Genomic DNA, 18298 nt, shown 5'->3' on the forward strand with positions numbered 1-18298 from the left:
GTAACCACCCAAACACACAGACAAATTCCAATAATTGCAGTAGTCCGTCTTGGAGAGAAGGATGTTGTGCTTTTAATTAAGTTTGTATGATAACACCCAGTACAGTAAATTTCAAAAGAGTACATAGATGAATCTCTTACCATAATCCTCTTGGGTGATGTTGACCACTACTCCTCCACCAATATCAATCTGCCTTTGGGTAGAGCTGTCCTCCAGTTTACGCAGGATTTCCTCCTGTATCCCATCATGTCCAATATCTCGTTTACGACTCATAAAATGGGCATATAATTCAGTTTGGGTTATCAGGAAGTTAAGTTTTCGCTGCTGTCTCTTAGCCTAAGAGAAGAGCATTTACCAAAAACAAAAGAGGGGAAAAACAGAAAGGACAAGTGTTCAGCATTAAAAATACAATTAAACAAAAAAATTAATTGAATAATATATCAACAACTAATCTATCTAGATTATGTTAAGCACATCACTTTGCTAAGTGCTACATTATTAGTTGCACATAAGAACACTGACCAACTCCATAAATATCAATATTAAAATCTAAAATTGTTGTAAATTAAAAGTTTTTTAAAATCCAGTAATCATGACAAAAAACACCATAATCTAATAAAAGAAAGTTTAAAAGTTTTGTTTACACTGAAAAATTAAAAGATCAGTAAAAACAGCACAACTTTATTGGTCTATAGTAAAGAAACTCAGCAATTAACAAATGCTCTCACGGCAACATCACTCACACATTCTTTTACTTATTAGTAGAGGGAATTATGATAGTACACATGAAATATATCAACAGGTAATATAGCTGAGATATTATCATTACTCAGCACTCAGCAAGACCTTGCAGAAGCTCCGTTCACCCTTAGGCTCTGGCAAAAAATGCAACAGTTAAAATCTGCCTATAAACCTAAGTTAGCAGAAAACTTCACAAAATCCTTATGAATTTGCAAGAAAGAGAGGAACACTAAAAAATGCAAGCCTAATTTAAGCACAAAACTAAATATAAGGCATACTGAAGAATCAACCCTTCCTCATATAAGGTATACACACCTGAAGTAACAACCCCAGATTCACTAGAGAGCTTTTACAATGAAACTTTCTTAAATTCAATCCCTTTTACTCTGTAATGGAGTTCAAGAAGTTGCTAGTTGTCCAACAGAAAAGCAAGCACAGAAAAATTTTGTGCCCCCATAAGTAAATCACAGTATCAGCTTACAGCAGGGGAAAAAGAGGACAGGAAAAAAATTCAATGTCAATGAAAGTGCCTTCCATTCTGGACCCAGAAAGATGTACAAACCATCACAAAACATTGGCCCTTACAAAACTGAGCTGTGTATGCTTGCGAGCCATGCACTGCTTCTCTAATTCCTTCCTCAATTTCTCTCAATTATAAAGAATTTATGCAGTTTGAAGGTGTTTTTTTAACCACCGCTTGCTAACAACATTAGAATAATTATGTGAAGAAAAATAAGATAGTAGAAGAAACATGTGGAATAGCACTGAACAGACCAAATAACTGAATTTCATGGTTTGGATTTAGAAACTCAAATTATGCAGTCACTTCTGTGTCTCCTCATCATATTAAATATCAGCAATCTGTGATTCTGCTGTACCTCTCTCATCTCCTCATCCAGCTTGCGTTGCTCCAGAGCCTCCTTCTCAGCACGTTTCCGGTGCTCTTTTTCCACCTTTTCGTACTTTTTCCAATAGAGAAGCATCTCCTTGGTGAGACGACGTGCTCGTGGTAGAGTTTCCTTACAGTTTTTCTGCGCTTGGATAGCAGCTCTACGGACTTCCCTCATGCACTGGTGGGCAAGCTAGAGGGAAATAACATTTGGGAACAGTGGTAAAATGAGCAGATTATAAAGAAGGCCAGTAATAAACAATATCAGATTACGTTATAACCAAAAAATCTCTGATACTTTACTCAGCAGCAATGCTTCTAAAATGGCATGAGAGAATGCAATTTTCAAAAAAAATTCTGAGATGGTGGAGAAGACAAAATCTGCAGACAGTTTCAGTATGGCATACTACTTAAAAGATTGATCTGATGGACAGGTCCTTGAAAGGGACTCAAAAGAACAAAATTCAAGGCTTGCCTCAAAGCTCTGATTCACCTATTTCTTGACACTTTTCTGAGCTTATTTTCTGATTTTTTCAATAAGAATATACTTAAGAATACTTAAGTATTCATATATATTCTAATACTTATACTTAAGAATTAAGAATGCAATAGCAGTATTGGTTGAACACAATTGTGTTCACATTAATACACAGAAAAGTGAGGGAGCATTCTACAGTTTTGATACTGTTTCATGAAGCATAGGAAAATGTAATTTTTTTGTTCTAGTAGAAATAATTGGATGTCATTGTAAGAACGATCAAAATTGCTGGGTTTTTTCGTTTGTGACAGTTTTTTCTTCCACTAAAATTTGCACATCAACAATTCAAACATACAGATTTCAAATGATGAAACAAAATGAAGGCCAAAAAAAGTGGAACTTTAAAAAATGTAAATCCTACTAGCCAAATTTCTTAAACATACAACCAAGTCCCATTTTCTGTATCCCTTACACAGAAAATGCTCCCTTTATCGATAATGTATATACAGAACAGGAAATTTCCTACATCACCTTGTCTCTTAACAATTCTCAGCCATATACTTGATTACCTTTTCATCATGAACCATATAAATGGATGAGACACTTGAGCATAACCCTTGAAAAGTGCTCAGAAAGCTCTTAGTGCTTGTAAGTAAAGTTCTCTAAGTAGAAACAATGCTGATTCTCAGAGAAGACTCTGATGAGAAGATGGATTGCTTTTGCAATCACTTAAGCTGGAAACGGATCTATTTTTAATCTCAGGTCCTCTACATATTTATCTAAATTAAAGCATTTAGTATTCAAGAGTCCCTTTGATTTCAACCAGAATGCTTAAAATCAGCAAGTTTTAAGTAGTGGATAGATGGGCAACTCAAAAGTCAAAGCATACCAAAGCCACTAATACATAGCATCCAAGATCAGTAAATTTAAAATGTACAAACTAAGTCTTTCAGAAGTCAGAAAGATCTCATGAAAGGAACTCATGTTGCTTGTTTTATCTGCTGCTTATGAAACAAGACAAAACTACACAACTAAAAATTGAAAATCCTTATATATATTATATATAATATATAAAAATATACTTGTATACAGTGCTTTCTCCTATACTGCCCTGCTACTATAGTCAGTATTGTAAGAAACAGAAGAAACATAAAGAGGTCACAGTTTGGTTAACACATCTAGTACAAGGAACAGTATGAAACTAAACACCACCTACCTTTTTGCTGTTGGTTAGGAAGAGGTTACGAGCTGAAGCTTTCTGTTTGTATGCCTGCAAAAGAGCACAACCTGTGAATTAGTTAAAGGGTAATGGCTTCACAGTATTTTAAAAAAACACTATCTAGTCTTCAGCAGGTACATGTGCCAACTTCAGTCATGCACATTACTATATAATTGAGAATAGGTACTGTAAGTATTCTTCATTTTAACTGAAACCACTTTTCATCCTTAAAATACTGAAGGCATATATAAATACATTCCGAATCCTGAAAGAAGCATGCAAAACACCTCCTTTTTCACAAGTGTTTCTTGAAATTACTACTGTTGCAAAGCAGGGTTCTCCTATTCCATTTTTATCACTGAGACAAACATCTTCCACTGTTTCCCAAAGATGTTAAGAATTTATGCAGATCTTATGTTCTTCACATGATCAAAATTAATCTGTTGAAAAAATATGATCTCTCTCACTGCACATACCCTTAATTTGGCTTTTAAGTTCATAAAGAACGGTACAATCATGACTTGTTGTAACTTCCTAGAATTCCAAGTCTGTTAACTGTGAACTTCAAAAAGCAGGTTCTAAGGTCCACTCTGACCATCACAGAAAACTATCAAGAGTGAACCCAGACTTCTGTTTCAAATGTGCCTGAAGCTTGTCCTGTAAATGACACAAACACTTTTCCCTAGTCTGTTTCTGAGGCAAGGTTTGAAAAACACAGACACTGTGGCTGAAACACCCCTTTTCTGAACTTTATTGTAAACCTTGACATTGGTTTGCCCTATACTGCCATCCTGTAGATCAGTGTGAGTACCTGCTAGAGCTTAGTGCACTTTTCATTGCCGAAGGTTCAACAACCATGGCAAAGCACTGTGTGATCCATTTAGGTACCACTGGTGATATTTCAACTACACATTGCTTATTACAGAATTCCAGTTAGGTCATTAATAACCACCAGAAAAATCAGGTCTTTACTTTGTTTTTCCTAAGTGTCAAGTCCCCACTAAGTTAATTTTCTATTTCACTTTCTTGTATCATCACTGATCTACTGCCATTAGCCAAGCTCACCTTAGGCAACTCCTTCTTAACAATGCTAAGCCACACTTTCCGCCGACGTGCATTAAGTTGCTCAATAGACAAATGCTTTTTCTTGGGCCCAGGTGGTGGTGTATCGTGGGAAAACTTGGCAAAAACTTTGGTCTGATGATGGTGGCGTCGTGGTGACTCCTCTGAAGAGAGTTCCTCCTCCCGTCTTCTCTTTTTCTTTACTTTTTTCAACTTGCCTGCATGGCAACAACAATCATAAAAATAGAAATTTCTATTCTTGGCGCACATTTAATTAGGCACCTTTCCTGAGTAAATTCTCCTAGTGAATTTATATGTGGAACCAACAAAAAAGCCAAACTCATCCATGTCTGCCAATTCTTGTACAATTAATTTATGCTATTAGATATGATCTCTCTCACTGCACCTATCCTTTACTCATTACGTTATAATGGAAAGATTTTCCTGTTTAATAGAGGTGTGAAATGCAATTACTTCTACCTAGGAAAACATACCTTGAGAATTAAAATGTCTAGGACTTGGTGCAGTGTTTCTCGCTTTGTGGCAAAATTCTACTTAAAGATACGATATTTAAAGGTGACAACATTTATCATTTGGTACAATAAGTCTCAAAGCAAACTTCTGAGCAAAGAAAAGATTGCATTTAAAGAGACTGGCATGTTGTCATGTCATACCTTTCAGAGGAAACTGATACTGGTATCAGATATTAAAAATGTTCACTGTGAGTATGCAAACTTATGGATGCTGCAAGATTAGTGGAGAGAATACCACCACACTTAAAGAACTTGCAAAAGGAAGGAAGACAGTCTGAAATAACCCCTTAAAACACAGCTTGAACTTAAGTACTTGCACTAGGAGAATTCACCCCAGGACACATTGACAGTTCTTCTGTCAAGCCTTCTCTGCTTCCTTACAGATTTACAACTGCCAGCCCAAACAAGAACACTGTACTTCCTGGCAAATGTGCATCCCAGGAACTCCAACTGTTAGATCAGATTTAATTCTATTCTAACTGACATCAAACATCAGCTCTGAGTTCCCTCTGTTTTCCAGAAAACACTCTGACTCCCTGTAACTTCCTGATCAGTAAAACTACATATTCAGGAATAACTGTGACAGCTACTGGGTAAGTTCTTATACTGTTCAAGGACTTACCATGTTTTCAAAATACTCTTGAGTGAATGGACCATGATATGAAACAACGTTTATGGATTCCAAACCACTGAATAAGGTGCACAAAGAAAATCTTAAGCCATTAACTCTCCAGTCCCACACCTTTTTTCCACCCTAGATTTCTAGAAGCCAGACAATAAAGCACAATATTTTCTGAAAACGTTTGTCAGAACTTGGTATTTCCCTGCAAAACCCACAAGTCTTGAACATTTATGTTTAATCGAATGAAACAACGTAGGAAAGAAGTTAAACCACAGTAGCCATTTAAAAGCATGAGGTTAGTGACTTTACCTTTTATTTTTTTCTCTTCTTTAAACTTCTTTTTCTTGGGCCCTAGCAGGTGGCGCTGCTGCTCGTAGTAGGGGTCGTAGGTAGAGAGCAGCCCCGCACTGTAGTACTGATATTGCTGCAACTGAAGGGTGAAAATGAGCAGGTAACAGAGACAGCCCCTAAACAAGCTCAGATCCTGAACATAAATAAGAGATCAGGAAGCATGCCCTTCTCCATATCTTGCATTTGTTATCAACTATCAGAGTGTTCAAAGTGAAACCACTGCTCCTAGGTGTGGCCTCCAAGTTCTGCACTCGGAACTGAGCCCACCTGGTTAACTAAGAGGGAAGAGCGGGCAGTGAAGATTGCACTTTCAAAGCATACTGCTCTGTCCTTTCATACAGGTGCTGCCCAGCAAGGCAACACACTACATGAAGAAGTCCAGCTATGAACCTAATATTTGTTTTGCTTGCATTCCCAAACTACATACATGTTCTACTTTATCATTCCAAAGGATGGAAAAGGATGAGCTTAAACAAAAGGCATTTAAAAGATTTCCACAAACAACTTGAACACTCAGATTATCAAGTAAAAATATAGCTTCCTTAGCAATTTTTACCCTAAAAGATGAAAAATGCCAGTATATTCCCATCATTACTCAAATGAAGTACTGAAGAACTCATCACAGGTTACATATAAATGGGCAAATCAAAGGCAGTACAGCTCAGATATCAACTATTTTAAACCTAAGCATACTTTGAAGTTAATAGAAGATTTTTGAAAAGTGAGACGTGAGCACAAACCTTTCTGATATATGTTTCCTTCCCCCTCTAACTGTGTACTGTTGATCTAACAGTACACTCACTGGTTACTTTCACTGGGTATTATTTCTTACTAGTCTGGAAATAAGTATTTGTGTAAAATCTAACAAAATTATGACCTGTGTAAAAATGGGGTGTATGAATATTTGTGTAGCTATGCAATATTTCAAGAAGCTAACACAATATTGGTTCAGAGTTTAAAAACTAAACAAAGGAAAGAAGTAGAAAGAAGCAAAGACCTGTGTGGGAAAATATTTCTTCACTCTTCTGGTGAAATTCAAAAAGAATATAAAACAGGAAGACAAATTTAAACTTCAGACACATTCTCTGATAACAGAGCAGGATTACCTCCTTCATCTAAGACTTTCTGCTGCAATTCAAATTAGCAGTGAACATTTCTGCAAAAGCCCTTATGATTCGAAGAAATACATTACTAGAATCAAAGTAGCCATAGAATTTGGCTTCATATTAAGAAAAATGCAAAAATGCAGCAGACTATTTTCTTCTAAAGGGAAAGAAAGAGGGTATCAAAAGAAAACCCAAATCAAATAAACAAACAAAAAAGGTAAAAAGAAAGAAAAATAGTCAAGTGAAACCTCAAATCATGACAGAAAATGACAAGATAATAAATAAGCACTCCCTTTCAAGATTGTAAACATCACCTTGCTATTCATCACTTCAACGATGATATAAATACACTCGAATAGCAGCTACTACCTGTATTAGAATTTAACTCACAGCATCTCCATTTTCATATACATTGCATATATATAATCCAAATCTTGCATTCTAACACCCAATATTTGCTCTAGTGATGGGACAGAGCACTGTGGAAGCTATATATAACATGTGCCAGTACTAGTTACATACATTACTGACAGATTCATAGCATCTTTCATTCTATATATGTAACTGATTAAATAACCCTTGTCTCAAGTGATGTTAAGACAGTTACTGTCTACCAAACAGTTTATCTTCCAGTCCATAAAATTATGAGTTTTGATGGAAACATAAGAACAGTTAAAATAATGCAGTTAAAGGAAAGAATAAAAACCAAGGAAATGTAAAAATTCTGACTTTTTACCTCTTTGTCTTTGCTATATTTACTTTGATGCAATTTTTTATACTTGTGTAATCGCAGCATATCATGAAGTTCTTCCCTTGAAAGAGTAAATTCTTCTTCCTCATCTCCATCCTCATCACTTGGTGATTCTGTATCACTGGAATCATCACTCAGAAGGATACTCTAACAAGAATAAATGGAAACTAATTTAATAATCTCAAATCCCTGTGCTGAATTGTTTATTTATGCAAAGCACTCCTAAGCCTTTATCTAAAAAAGGGGTGTGGGTCTAGCCCAACAATGATACTTAGCTCTTACAGTGTCCATCTAAAATGACTCATAGAAAATAGTTTTCTGAGGAGCAGACCTGTGTAGCAGTGAATTCAATACACATTTTCTGATTTGGAGGAAAATAGTTTTGTTCATTTGTGATAGTTAAATTATTTTAGTCCACTTTGTTTGTGGTCTCAGAAAAGCAGCAGTGAGAAAAGCCAGGATAACGGCAGTATTTTGTGATGTGTGGTTTTCAGGTGCTTCCCTACCCCAACTGTAGTTTGTCCCGCTACTCTACCACTTCTTCCTGCATCAGTTTCTGCAAGTTTGGCTCTTGTTTGATCTCTTGGCAACATATTTTTGCAAACTTGAGACGGCTACAATATAGTGAAAATGCAAAGACAGCATAAAGCCACCATTCCCCTCTCTTCTGCCATCCTCACTGAGACCATGTACCAAGTTCAGCTTAAAAACAAACTTTCAGTTGAGTCACAAATCTCCATTTAACACATTTTATAATAGATTAGTTTAATTTGGACAGTGTACTAAAATTCAGATTCGAAAGGTAAACTAATTGCCAAGTCCACCACTAAACTGCATTCCCATGTGCCACATCCACTTGCCTTTTGGACACCTCCAGGGATGGTGATTCCAACATTTCCCTGGGCATCTTGTTCTAGTGCCTGACCATCCTTCCCAGTGAAGAAAATTTTACTAATATAAAATCTAAACCTCCCCTGGCACAACTTGAGGCCATTTCTTTTGCCCTATTCCTTTTTGCTTGGGAGAAAAGACTCATCCTCACCTCACTACAATCTCCCTTCAGGGAGTTGTAGAGAGCAATAGAGTCCCCCTCAAACCTCCTTTTCTTCAGGCTTAATACCCCCAGCTCCCTCAGCTGCTTCTCCTAAGACTTGTGCTCCATAGCCTTATCCAGCTCTGTTGCCCTTGTCTGGACATGCTCCGGCACCTGAATGTCTTTCTCATAGTGAGAGGCCTAAACTGGACATGGGGTTTGAGGTGTGGCCTCACCCGGACACCAAGTACAGGGAAACAATCACTGCCCTGGTCCTGCTGGCCACACTATTGCTGATACAGGCCAGGATGCCATTGGCCTTCTTGACCACCTGGACACTGCTGGATCACGTTTAGCTGCTGTCAACCAGCACCCCCAGGTCCTTTTCTGCTGGGCAGCTTTCCAGCCCCTCTTCCTCCAGCCTGCAGCACTGCAGGTTGGGTGGTTGTGACCCAAGGGCAGGACATTCACTTTGTTGAACCTCGTGCAACTGGTCTTGGCCCATGAACCAGCCTGTCCAGATCCCTCTGCAGTGCCTTCCTGCCCTCCAGCAGATCAACACTCCCACCCAACTTGTCTTCAAGTGACTGAGAGTGCACTTGATCCCTTCATTCAGATCGCTGATAAAGACAATCAGCAGGACCAGGCCCACTACTGAGCCCTGGGGATCACCACTGGAGCTGCCACCAGCTGGATGTAACCCCAGGCTCCACCACTCTCTAGGCCCGGCCATCCAGACAGTTTTTCACCTGGTAAACCATGCACCCACCCAAACATGAGCAGCCACCTCACCAAGGAAAACACTGTGGGAGATGGTGTCAAAGGCTTTACTGAAGTCTAGATAGACATCCACAGCCTTTCCTTCATCCATTAGGCAGGTCACCTCGTCACAGAACATGATCAGGTTGGTCAAGCAGGACCTGAATTTCATAAACCTAGGTTGGCTGGGCCTGATCCCCTGGTTGTCTTGCACATGCTGTGTGATGACACTCAAGATGATCTGCTCCGTAATCATTCAAGAGCACCAAGGACAGGCTGACAGTTCTGTGGTTTCCTAGGTCATCCTGCCAGCTTTTCTTGTAAATGGTTGTCATGTTTGCAACAACCTTCAGTCAACTGGGATGTCCCTGGTTGGCCAGGACTGCTGGTAAATGACTGAGAAGGGCTAGGTGGGTAACTCTACTCACAGATTCCACAATAGCTACATTTCTTTCTAATATTCTTACCTTCAGCCACTTTCTGCTTTTCTTCAGTTTGGAAAAATTATACAAACTCCCTTTTTCAGACTTTGGTTCTGTTTAGAAAAAAAACCAAAAATAAAGTTCTTAAGAAATAATGCTTTTCCAGACTAACCCAAAGAAAGCAGAGATTCAATCTAGTACATGCCTACCTGGCTGGAGTACTCCATTCAGGGAATGTGTGTTCAACATCCCAGAATTCCCTGCTCCAGAAGACTCTCCAAGCAAAGAGTCTGGAGGCTCTTCCTTAACTTGAATCAGGGGATCCCCAGACTGAGGCAGCAAAGGATTGTCATCCAATCCATCTTCACTTTCATCACTGCAAGAAAATCCATAATACAGTGACAATGACAGGAAAATATTCAAAACAGAAGATGCCCATCCAGCTTTCTTACCTATGGGCACTCATCTAAAGGTTTGAGAACTGAGACAGCTTCAGATGTAATTTTACACATTCGAAATACTGCTGTTAATAATTTCCAATTAACCCCGTAGCAATAGTTAATCATGAGATCAGCCTGACTGTGCTATCAACCTGCACCTTCAGTCTTCAACTAGGTATCTAGTTTTAGAATATGAATTATGCAAGTCAAACCGAAGCACAGTATTGTCATACTCATTGGGACATGTGAGAAATGTAGATGTACTTTTTCTAATCCTTTTGTGGGTCTTGTTACATGCCTGTAAATATAACTGTTCTCTCTTGCCCATTCAGATACCAATTCTGTAACTCTACATTTCCAAAACACTGATGAAATTAAGTATGTAATTGTTTTGGGACAAAAACACACACTGATGATGCCTCATTGCTACAACTGACACAAATTCTGCATCTGACAAAAGTCTTTCCATTTTCTTTATGACTAAAGGCTGTAAGTACCCCTGAAAATCTACTCAGGGCTTCTTCATCTCACTTTTTGCAGACAAAGAAAGTTTTGGCCACTCAGCTAAAAAGAGAGCTTTTAAACATTGTACTAATTTGTACACAAGCTCGTAACACACTGTATTATCACTATGAACTGAGAGAAGCACAGTCCAAATATCTTTCATACAATCATAGAATGTCCCAAGTTGGAAAGGAGTCATAAAAATCTTTAAGTCCAACTCCATGTCCTGCACAGGAGAGTCCCCAAGGATCACACCATGTGCCTGAGCATGATGCCTAAATGTTTCTTGAACTCTATCAGGCTGGTGTTGTGACCACTTCCCTGGGGAGCCTGCTCCAGTGCTCAGCCACACTTTGGAAAAAGAACCTTTCCCTAATATCCCACCTAAATCTTCCCTGACAAAATTTCATGCCATTCCTTCAGGTCCTGTCATTGGTCACCAGAGAGAAGAAATCAGAAAGGCTTTGATTCAGAACTCAAAGCTAATGCTAGATTTATTATTAAATTTAAAAGTATTTTTTAGATTTCCTCTTCTCTAGGCTGAACAATCCAAGTGACCTCTCCTCCTTTAAAGCAGAAGAGTTTCTAATGAACAAGTCACTGATAAATTCTTAATATGGTGCTGGTTGGAAACAGTATAATACACATGCTTGTCTCTCCTGGGCACTTCCAAGGGAAAGTAGAAAAGCTTTTGGTACCTGGATATACTCCTGTTAAAGATGGCAGACGTCTGTCGTAAGAACTGATCCAGTTGCAGAGCTTTCTCCAGGTACTGCAGATAGAGGGGTTTTGCCAGCTCTGAGCAGCTGCCATCCTCCCTGTCACCCAGCTCTGAGGCCATAGAACAAACTTCTCCTCATGCACAGGTGCCTCTGAACACACAGCTGTAAAAGGAAACAAGGGCCATCAGCACCACAACTCCTCTGAAAGGAGCAAACCTGGGGAGCAGACAGATCTACCAAGGCCATTCTGGGCAAAAGCTTAGGTTGCAGTTAAGAGGTATAGTAAACAGAAAAGTTAGTTTTCTGGTTTATGACTTTGTGGTTGCTGCTTCATAGGAACAAGCACTGTTTTAACCAAGTATGATAATCCAGGTGGTGACATAGAAAATCAAAGCATTAGGAAGATAGTCCTCAAGCATGTAAAGTAATCTTTCATCATTATTAAAGACAACATGTTTAACCCTGAACAGAGAGCATATATATATATATAAATAAAAATATAAAATCACTGACTCAAAAAATAAAGAACTACTAAAAATATTATTCTCTGTTGTTTTTACCATTCAGTTCACAGCTGTAGTCTATCAAATACTTGTAATATTTCTCTTTTACCTTAAAGCAATGCTACTCTTTCAGCACTGAAAATATAGCTGTTACCCACTGGCAAACAAGCTACAAATACTTGACCAAAACCCCTTTCATTCTAAAGTGCAACTGTTATTTTATTAAAGAAAAGTAACACATACAAAGTAATTTGCAACATACTTTTTAATATTTACAATTTTAGAACATATTCTAGCATTATGTTTTTCAACTAGTAAAAACTGTCCATCTGATTTTATTTGTTCTCTGGATTTAAGATTCTTAGTAAGGCCAAATGTACCCCCCTGCAGTATTTGCATACTACATACTCTAGAAACAAAGGTATCAAAATATTTTATTGCTCTGTCAACTGCAGTTTTCCTTCAACTACAAAGGATGTCATAACAACTCTTACAGTAATAGCTCTGTCAACTCAAATTTTACTTTTCTTTGACTACAAAAGATGTCATCACTGTTAGTATAATAGTAAGAAAGGTACATGATTTCCAACGCTAGAGTTGTTACTGTATAAGTGAAAGCGCTGTCAAGATTTAAATATTTACAAATAAATAAATATCTTAAGCTTTTGCTTCTGGTAGAGAACAAAAATCATAGAATGGTTTAGGCTGGAAAGGCCCTTAGGGAACATCTAGTTCCAACCCCTGCCATAGGCAGGGCCATGTCTCACTAGAGCAGGTTCCTCAAATTAAAACCAGTCAGACTTGAGATTAATTTTTCTTCTGAAGGATTCTTCTGGTTTCTATCACTTCTTAAAAATACAACAAAACCTGAAGCAAACTTCACATTAATTTATTCAAAGACATTTTATATTTGTTCAATTATTAAATCAGTGACTAAATTGTTTTAAGCTTACGTAAGTGAACATACAGATTGAGTATCTAATCTTCAAGTTGTTCTCCCTTTGCATATACAGATCAAAAACCCAGCATCTAACTTTCTCTAAGCCTTTTATCCTCCAAAAATTACAGAACAGATTCAGAACTTCAAAGAACAAGAGCAAATTTTATTATTTCTTAATAAATACTGGGTCTTGATTTAACATCCTTACCCACAGAGAATAACCATTAACACACCAGAATTTGTTAGACAAGGTAAGAGCTCTGTGATAAAAAATATTTTTAGACTGAGGCTTTCTACATATTAGGTCCTTGCATACCAGACAGCAATTGAATGACTGACCTCTGTCACCAAATACTCATTTCCAGCAGAACTTAGGAACACCTGAAAGCTTTCCCTCTGATAAGGGTAGTAAGATGCACATTTCCCAAGCAACTTTCATCTACGTATGTCTTAGTGCTTAGCAGGCATTTGAAACCAAACCAAACAAATAAAGAAACTAAAATCAAGAACTGTTTTCCAAGAGAGACAGCTACGAACCACAAAATCATTTAGGCTGAGAAAGACCTCTAGGACCATCAAGTCCAGCTGCTAATCCAACGCTGCCAAGTCCACCACTAAACCATGTCTCCGAGTACCACATCCACACACCTTTCAAATACCTCCAGGGACAGTGACTCAACCTTTTACCTGGGCAGACTGCTCCAACGCTTGGCAACCTTTTTTTTTTTTTTTTTGAAGAAATTAGGTAAAAGGATTAAAAAAAATGAGAGGAAACATGAAACTTGTGCCTCTAATGGAAGAGATCATTGATGAGGTGGTAGAAAAGAACACCTTGAAGATGAAAGGGGTTTTCCTTGCCTTATGAGCACCAATAAAAATTACATATTACATATATTAAAAGAGCAAAAATCTCTCCCTGCTAACATAGCAAAAAAAGTATGGCGAGTCCTTTTCTCATTCCATTTCAAATGGGCACGTATTATATTAACACAGTAAACTCGGGACAATGTGGCATCTTTCACCTGTCTGCTCTTTGCAGAAAACCACATTCCCAAAACTCAACCTTGCATTTCCACATTTAATAAAGTCCTCCTTGACCTGACATAGTATAACTACTCTGCATTTCAGCCATATAAAATGACATGCTTTTGCTTGTCTTCCCATTTAATCGCTCCACAAGGCTCCTCTACATACAGCATTAATTACTCTTGTCCTCAAAACAGTTACTAACCTGTATCCTGCCTACCAAATAAACAAATAAGCACAGGGAGAGCTTAACAATATCCTTAAAACATATTTACAATGCCCAAAAGAAATTCAGTGTTACACAAGCATACTGAATAGTGAATAACTCAGAGATTTAATTCAGCCTTTCATTTATTTATATGCTGACAGTCACAGAGTGCTTCTCTGCTGATCAAAGTAATAATACAGAAGGCTAAGTGACAGTTAATTCACTCTCCATTCTTTCATTTCCACTCTAGGTTTTAACAAACAAACAAATATTTCCAATGGCAAAAACTGAACGTTGAAGTGAGAGAAGATAGGAACAAACACATGAGAGGCACACAGGCTTATCCATTGCTGTATGTAACCGCTTACAACATCACCATCATACTGCTTTAGTGGATTTACATGGTGATGATATTCAATCCACCTTTCTCCGACATTTTTGAAATAAATCTACCCTTTTGCCTACTCAGATTTTCAAAAAGAATTCATTACTGATGGTAACATTTAGTTAAATACTCATGTTACAGGGGTAAATAAGCAAAAGCTGCAGAGTAATCCTTGTGCCATCATGATTTTCTTACTGATATACGCCAACTTTATGTTAAGTTCCAGTATCAAATTCAATAGCTATTTGCTTTCTCCCTTCCTCTCCCCTAGAGTTCAAACAGTTCAGAAAAACAGCATTTGGAAATAAATAGCTTCTGCACTGCCAGGCTAGCACTTTGAATCTTATAGCATTCTTAACTGGAAGTTCACATTTAAACCATTTAATTGTAACATATGGATCACAAAATTATTAAAAGTATAGGTAAAATATCAGCAGGAATGTAATAGTTTCATGAAAATAACTTCCATAATAATTGTATTTGTTTAATATCTAAGTTCAGTTCTGAAAGAGCCCTCCTTATGCTGTTTTAAATTACATTGCTTAGTTCAATGTTAATATAGGTGTGGGGTTTCTTCCCTCTTGTTTTTTCAAGTCTGCCCATTTATAGCATCCAGTCAATAAGTAAACACCCTGGAGAAGAATCCTCCAAGGACATCTTCTGAGAGCAGAAGGTTTTATAACAAGGTTTCTAAATTTTATTCTCACTGACCTACACCAACCAAACAGCAAAACCATGGTCTCCTGAAGCAGCATAGCTTTAAAAGCAGATTCTCCCAGTTTAAACAAATATCTACTGCATATTTCTGAACAGGAGTCCAACAAGGTTTTCTGACTGGTATCAAACAGGAACCCCATAAATGCAAAATCTGGCTCTTGTGCCTAGCTGCAAGCTGAATGAGGTTCGCTCTGCAGAGCTGTTTGAAGCAGTACTTTTTCATCCATGAGCTTCTTGTGTCTTTTCCCCTTCAGCTGCTGCCACCTCTACACCTCAGATAAGGCCCAGAGAATCAGTTTTTCTGTTCTTTATGACTAACATCAACCATCATAGCAAATAATGATAACAACTCCACCTCTAGCTAAGGGCACATACACAAACACAAGCTGCCATGCAAGTAAAAGGTACTGGATTGCAGCTGATACACAGTACCTCTTCCTGAATTAAAAGTAATTCAGTCTCACCAGCCACACACTAAATGCATGGATATGAAGTGTGACCAGCTGGCAGGTGAGCACCAATCCATGTTCCAGTATTTCAGCCCACAGAAGTAGGTTCTTTTCTCTACTCCAACCCATCACCGTAAACACACTGACAAAACATCCATGTGGACAAAAACCTGAAATCACAGAAAGTATATATTCCTCATTTATTTGAAATTTTATCCATAGCAGGATTTAAAACTGGGCAAAACCCACAATCTTCTATGCCACCTTAGTTGCCTTGCAATTTTAGCAGTTTTCTGAGTTTTTCCCACACATGGGTTTTTCATGCTTTGCAATTTGACACCAACTTACTGAGACAGATTTTCTAAACTTAAGAAAACCTCTAAAATACTTTTCCTTCTTGAAGAAATTTAGAATTGAGACATACAGGTCTCATTGGAGCAGCAGAACAGTTATGCTGTGAGATTTTCCAGTAGTAATATCTCCAGAATAAATCCTAATACAAACAGATATACATCTCCAAACAGAAGATTCACACAGTCAAGGTCTGTGTGGAAAATGTAGACTAGCACAGTAATACCAGCTAGACAAATTTTGGTCAGACTTCTTTATATGCATATGATCTCCAGTAGAGAAAATTGTGGTGGTATAAAAAAAACTTGAAGCACTATTTTGCTTGAAGGAGAATTACATGCTCTCCTTTCCACACTGACATTTTTGCTTGCTTTGGTAAATGTACAGTTACACTAATAACAATTTCCCAGAGCTATAGACCACATTTTAAAGCAAAACATAATTCACATATGGGTTTTTTTACGGCAGTGTCTTAAATATAACTGGGATATGTATGACACTATGGCTTTTCAAAAAGCAAATACGATATTTCATATTAACCTAAAGCACTCCACTAACCTCAAGTTAAACAAATAAATTCACACATATACATCTGAACTCTGAGTTCACACCATTTGAGTTTGAAATTTAAAAAAGCCATTTTAATTGCTTTTCTGAGTAATGAAATCTAGGTAAACTAGATGCTTTACTTTGCTGTTCTGCTTTTGTCATAAGGTTTCATATTGTTTTCCAAGGAACGAGACAGCATTTCAGAGATCTGTGTTCCACATTTTAATCACTTTTAAATACAGTGAAGAGCCAGTGGGGCACTGGCTCTGGATTTTCCAATTCCCCAAAAAAAAAACAGTTACAGACAGGGCCTAATTTATTATTTAGAAGAAAAACTATACAGTAGTGTATCAGAAGCATATACATAGTAAAGAGCAGAATACCTTCAAACATACTGAACACAAAGTTGGCGTGTCAGAGCTGTGCTTCCATTTTCAAACTAGCAGAAAAACAAACCTAACTATTTAATTGTTCAATTAAGAGTAATTCTTGTCCCAAAAGAGCAATTAATAGTATTTATGGAGGCCTCTGACAATGCATTTATACTCTCCTCAGCAGCACCAAGTTACCCTCACACTTTGGCATTCTGTGCACACAAAATACCAACTGCATAGATATTTTCAGTTTTGTCTGGTTTTTACTCCCTCCACCCCAGACCACGAAAAGGGAACTATGATCAAAAAAATCTCTAAGAGGACTTGCCATCTAAACCAATTTCTAGCATGTTGTCTATCCTGTCAAAGAGCATGCTTATTACAGAATTTACAGTTTATTACATTATACCCAAATGGAATGAAAGTTGCTCACTTGAACCATCAAGAATTGATGTGAGTATTTTCAGCAACTTTAACAATATACTTGTGAGTAATAGACAAGAATTACAGGCAACATCCTTCAGCACTGGTAAAAGAAAGGTTCAAGTTACAGTTCTGTTTTTTGTGCTTTTTCCTCAATATCTCACCAGTGTCACAACACTCATACATATGCACTAAAGGAGTGACAACACAAATGATTCGTGGAAGTTAAAAAATGTGTTGGTCACATACATACAGGCAGACCAGATGGGCTGTACAAATCCGTGCAGTTTTGTTTATAAGAGAGGAAACTAAAATCCCAATAATACGCATTTCACTATAAGAAACTAACTTGACTAGCACCATTTTCTTCACGCAAAGGTGAAAATAAACTAAAGGAATTTATTATTATCTACAACACCGCAGGGGGGGAAATCTTCGACAGAAGACCGGCAGCAGCGTTAAGAACATGTAACGCTAAATCATGAACAGAAATGGGATTGAGTCACGCAGAGAAACTGCACCAGGCTACCTGTTTGCAATCAAACAGGACCAGACTTTACAGCGCAGCTTTAGACAACTGCGCATTCACCAGCGGGAACACAGCACCGAACTACGTTTCATGGGCACCCGGGAGACACTTTCTATCAACAACGCCACGAGTCTGGCAGGCGGCCCCTTCCTGCAGGTGCCGGTGCCTATTCCGGGGACGCTGGGGCGGCCCCGGCCCCCGCCCCGCCGGGC

The 18298-nt window shown here is 37.9% G+C and overlaps 1 protein-coding gene across 4 annotated transcripts in view; it reads right to left on the reverse strand.

Moving 5' to 3' along the window:
- Window positions 1-18298, reverse strand: part of INO80 (INO80 complex ATPase subunit) — a 64926-nt gene that overhangs the window by 45715 nt on the left and 913 nt on the right. Inside the window, exons 1-10 of one of the 4 annotated variants that reach the window (XM_015630723.3) lie at window positions 18087-18271; window positions 11609-11794; window positions 10176-10342; window positions 10012-10079; window positions 7738-7899; window positions 5854-5974; window positions 4393-4607; window positions 3325-3378; window positions 1620-1823; window positions 141-336 (exon numbers count right to left, since the gene is read on the reverse strand). In XM_015630723.3, coding sequence (XP_015486209.1) covers window positions 141-336; window positions 1620-1823; window positions 3325-3378; window positions 4393-4607; window positions 5854-5974; window positions 7738-7899; window positions 10012-10079; window positions 10176-10342; window positions 11609-11751 — 1330 coding nt within the window. In that variant the 5' untranslated portion in view covers window positions 11752-11794; window positions 18087-18271. Of the gene's footprint in view, window positions 1-140; window positions 337-1619; window positions 1824-3324; window positions 3379-4392; window positions 4608-5853; window positions 5975-7737; window positions 7900-10011; window positions 10080-10175; window positions 10343-11608; window positions 18272-18298 lie in introns of those variants that run through there. The other 3 variants (XM_033515401.1, XM_015630720.3, XM_015630721.3) reach the window with 3 other exon arrangements.

The sequence above is a fragment of the Parus major genome, chromosome 5, assembly GCF_001522545.3.
Source record: "Parus major isolate Abel chromosome 5, Parus_major1.1, whole genome shotgun sequence".
Lineage (NCBI taxonomy): Eukaryota > Metazoa > Chordata > Aves > Passeriformes > Paridae > Parus > Parus major.